The sequence below is a fragment of the Amphiura filiformis genome, chromosome 13 (assembly GCF_039555335.1).
Source record: "Amphiura filiformis chromosome 13, Afil_fr2py, whole genome shotgun sequence".
Lineage (NCBI taxonomy): Eukaryota > Metazoa > Echinodermata > Ophiuroidea > Amphilepidida > Amphiuridae > Amphiura > Amphiura filiformis.
Genome location: NC_092640.1, coordinates 65,060,949 through 65,066,004, shown reverse-complemented (window position 1 = coordinate 65,066,004; position 5,056 = coordinate 65,060,949). Strand labels below are relative to the sequence as shown.

The 5,056-nt window shown below is 38.9% G+C and overlaps 1 protein-coding gene across 1 annotated transcript; it reads right to left on the bottom strand.

The window, feature by feature from the left end:
* Positions 1-4,612: 4,612 nt before the first annotated feature.
* On the bottom strand, positions 4,613-5,056 carry LOC140167842 (uncharacterized). Its single transcript, XM_072191133.1, has one exon. The coding sequence runs from the start codon at positions 5,054-5,056 to the stop codon at positions 4,613-4,615; it is 444 nt and encodes a 147-aa protein (XP_072047234.1).

Below are 5,056 nucleotides of genomic sequence, written 5' to 3'. Positions count from 1 at the left end.
ATCAATATACCAGTCCCTTGCCTTTGTTGATAAACATTGAGGTCAATTCATCTATAGATAATTGTTTTAATGACTTTTAACCAATTTCAAAACGTATTTCATGTATAAGATGGAAGGTAAAGGTGTCTGGACAACTAATGTTTCTTCGTTCTTGCGTTCAAACGGATTTTCTTTTAATTGTTCCCGCCATTGTATGTGAGCACTTGAATGCGCGAATGACCAGGTGACACGTTCTTTTCCATTGATTAGCATGATTTTCTTTTCCTCGCAAAAAACAACAAAACATTGCTACCTAGTACGTAATACGAAAGCGACAGGATATTTTTTCTCGACGGTGGAATAGGCTACTTTTGACCAGTGTGTGTACCGTATATACAGAATTATTCTACACTTGGTAATTTTAATACGCATACACGAAATATGTGAATACGGTAAAAATCAAATAAGTTAAGATTACATTGCACGGGGATTTGCCATTTGGTCTAATACCATTTCGTCTAATATTCATTTTGTCTATATCCTATTAATTTAAACCCATTAGGTCTATATCCAGTACGTCAAATAATCATTTGGTCCGATTACCATTTGGTCCTATTACCATTTGGTCCGATAACCATTTGGTCTAATAACCAGTAAGTCTAAAACCATTTAGTCTAACAACCATTTAGTCTAATACCCATTTGGTCTATAACCAATAAGTCTAATAGCCATTTGGTCTAATACCCATTTGGTCTACAAACCATTTGGTCTAACAAGCCATTTAGTCTATAGCCAATTGGTCTACTAACCGATTGGTCTAATAGCACGTGTGAGGCTGCATAGGCGCAATAACGCTATTACACATACTGTGAGTGTGAAGTCATAGTCCAGGGTTACCGTGGTCTTAAAGGAGCGCCTTTCATAATCAGTGAAACAGGTCTATGGACCTACATGTATTTAATATCTACACAATAAACTCCATATGCAAATGACAAAATCATGAAAACCTAATTTGTTTTAATGTTGGAATGGCAATACTGGCAAATGCCCAGCACCCGTGGCACCCCCAGTGATGCGTGATGAGCCTATTATCATATTAATTATTATTATTTATTATTATTATTATTATTATTATTACAGGACATTTCTATAGCGCTCTACAGATAACACAGCGCTTTTGCTCCAACACAAAATACACAAGAAAAAACTAAATAAAAACAACAACAAGAAATTACTGATTTGGAAAAAGATACGTCTTCAGAAGACGTTTAAAAGCAGCCACAGATTCCGCTTCTCTGACATAAACAGGGAGCTTGTTCCAGTGCTGGGGCCCGAAAACGGTGAAACAGCAATCCCCGGCTCTTTTACTGGAGCGAACTGTATAGAGCCTTGTTTTGTTAGATGATGAGCGAAGCCTGCGACTGCTTCTAGATGAATCTGGATGATTATAAAACGTGACAAGATCTTGTAGATATGCCGGAGCAGTACCTGATATGCAGTTGTATATGTGCAACATGATTTTGAAATTAATTCTTTCTTTCACCGGGAGCCAATGGAGGGTATTCAACAAATCGGCAGAGCACCTGTCTCGTCCACATGCGAAGATCAGCCTGGCTGCCTTATTTTGGAGACGCTGCAGCCGTTTTAGGTCCATTTCACTGGCACCATACATGAGGGAGTTGGCATAGTCTATGCGAGACAAGACAAGTGCTCTGACGGCATGATGACACGCATCCTGACTGAGAAAACGTCGTATCCGCCATAAGTTACGGATGTGAAAGTTGAGAGTTTTACAAAGATTGCTAATATGGGAAGACATATTAAGAGCTCCATCAAAAACAACACCTAAGTTCTTAACATTGGCAGATGGTTTGATTGAGTGGTTACCCAAGCTCAGCTCAATGACGGGAAGCTTATTGAGAGCTCTATTGGTGGCAATGATGAAAAATTCCGTTTTGTCCTGATTGAGCTGCAGCTTGTTATTAACCATCCAAGAGTTAATATCAGAAATACAAGCAGACATGTTATTGAGCACACGCTCACGGTCACCACTGACTTTGGGTTCAAAGGCAGCATAAAGCTGTATATCGTCAGCATAACAATGAAAGCATATGTTGTAACGACGAATTATTTCACCAACGGGAACGGTATACATGATGAAACACTGAGGGCCAATGATGGAACCCTGGGGTAATGAGTAAGTGAGCGTATGCTCACTAGACATGTCGTTGTTAATTACCACTCTGACGTTACGTTGATCAAAATATGACCTATACCAGGAATGGACTGTGCCATCGATATTGAAATCTGATTTGAGTCTATTCAACAGGATATGGTGATCCACCGTATCAAAGGCTGCTGACATGTCAAGCAGCACCAGGAAGACAACTTTACCATGGTCCACGTACTGGAGGATGTCGTTTTTACCTTTAACAGGGCGGTTTCAGTACTGTGAGACCTCTTATAGGAGGATTGGTTCACTTCACCCAGGTTGTAGTTGTCAACATGTGTGACTACCTGACATGACGCAGCCTTTTCAATAACCTTACACATGAATTTCATGTTGGCCACTGGCCTATAGTTCTTTAGGATATTGTTGTCAAGATTTGATTTCTTGATCACTGGAGTGATAATAGACTCTTTGAGTGCATTTGGAAAAATACCAGATATTAACGAACTGTTGACAATTTTTGTGAAAATCGGCAACAAGATCGGAAGATTATCCTTTACAAGCCACGTCGGCAGAGTATCTAAGTTACATGTTTTACTAGGAAACCTTTTTATGATCTTCTCAATATCTGTCTCAGATAGCGGAGTGAATGTGTTTAAGCAACAGTTAATGTTAGCATCAAGATTACAGGGTTCTATAGAGTCAGAATTCGCAATACTATCATCAGTAGAACTAGGAGAAACATTAACATTGGCCCTGATCTTCTCAACTTTTTCGATAAAAAAGGAGAGAAACTTGTTGGCAAGAGCTTGATCAGGACAATCAAAAACAGGGAGTATTTTTGAGATTTGTTAAGCAACCCATTAATTGTAGCATACATATCTTTAACATTTGATTCAGCGAACTTATTGGAGAAATACTCAATTTTAGAGTCAGTGATAAGTTTAATGACTTGATTCTTTTGAGCGACAAATTCTTCATTATCTTCCTCAGATTGACTCTTTCGCCACTTTCGTTCCAGTCGTCTTCTGATGCGCCGAGCTAGATGGATGTCTTCGTTGTACCACGGTAGTCTGTGTCTTATAATACGCTCCCTGGTGGTAATAGGGCAGACTTCATCAAGCACAGACTTTGTTAAGGACTCATACGCATCAGTAAGGACATTTGGATCCTCACAGTCAAGAGGGAACTCAGACATGCGCTTTTGCAAAAGTTCGGTAAACTGTTCAGGTTTAATTTTACCAAATTGAGCGAATAACCGATTTTACAGGTGGAGGTTTTGCATGGTTGATGGAACAAGTAATAATGCGATGATCGGAGTAAAATGGTGGAAGAACAGCATGTCTCTGGATGATATTATCATTTTCATTAGTGATTAACAAATCAAGGGTGTGCCCTTTTGTGAGTAACTTCAGTGATTAATTGACGAAAACCATTGCTGGACAGAATATCATTGAATTTTCGTGTCTCTGGTTTATGCGGTTCATCAACGTGAATATTGTAATCGCCCACAAGGACAACTTCAGGAACAGACAATTCCTCAAGGAAAACTTCAAAATCTTTTTAACCTTACAAAGGCCGAGGGAAGGACAAATAGTCCGGCAAAATGTCACTTTCACTCGAGTAGGCATATATACAATACCGTAAGGTTACATTAGTCTTCATTTTTTTGATATATCAATAAACAATAATAATTTCACTAACAATGCATACGATTTGATACAAGTAGTATGTTTGTTTACATGTGCTCATCTCATTACACATGCTCGCCTTATTACATGTATTTACAGCCCGTAACCAGTATTAGACGAAATGGCAATGTTTTTAGACAAATTGGCAAATAGACGAAATGGTATTAGACTAAATGGTTATTAGACCATAGGAGTATTGGACCTAATGGTTATTAGACCAAACGGTTATTAGACCAAATGGTTATCAAAAATATTAGACCAAATGGTTATTAGAATATATGGTTAGTAGACGTACTGGTTATTAGACCAAACAATGTTAGACTAAATGGACATTAGACTATATGATTATTAGACTAAATGGCAATTAGCCTGTCTGGTAATAGACCAATTGAATATAGACAAAACGGGAATTAGACCAAATGGTATTAGACCAAATGGCAATAGACCCATTGCACATTATATTTAAAAAATAATCTAATTAAGCAGCTGCGGAAAGTCATGAATTTTTAATACTAAATGCCGATCAGTGTTCGTATGTTTGTGTATCAATTACACGTCGTGTAGCATAAGAACAAAATGGATTTAAAAAATTAGTAAGATCATTACCTTTTTTTTTTTTTTTTTATTTTATAAAATGCAAGGTGACCAATAGCCCAATAGGAATGACCATGTCAAGCACTTATATAGGCAACAGGGCACTATATTAGTAATCCGTATGGGCTAATCAGTGGTTCACAGCAGCTTAGGAGAGTGACAAGAACCCTCTGCTAAATCATAATCCCAAAAGATGTTGATGTACACGGCTCTTGAAGGGTTGAGCCCCATAATCAGTGATCTCTCCAACTACACAATCCGGGATTCCATTCCAAACATGTACTGCAACATGAACAAAAGTTCTGCCTGTTGACAAGGTTCTTGAGACTGGCTCAGTCAATGCATGACTTGGCATTGAGAGACTGGTGCGAGTGGCTCGTCTGATCACGTAAGGCTTGGGCAGCAATGCTTTCAAGTCTGGCGGGCACAAGCTGGTGTGCATCTTGTAGAACACAGATGCAGCAGCCACCTGTCGCCTGTGATGTAAAGAGGGGATGGTAAGATCCATTCTTGCCTGCTGCTCGTCTACGCCAATAATCCTCAATGCTTTGCTCTGTATGGAGTCAAGGAGCTTCAGGGTGGTGGTTGAGGCACTCATCCAGCATAGTGAGGCATACTCCAT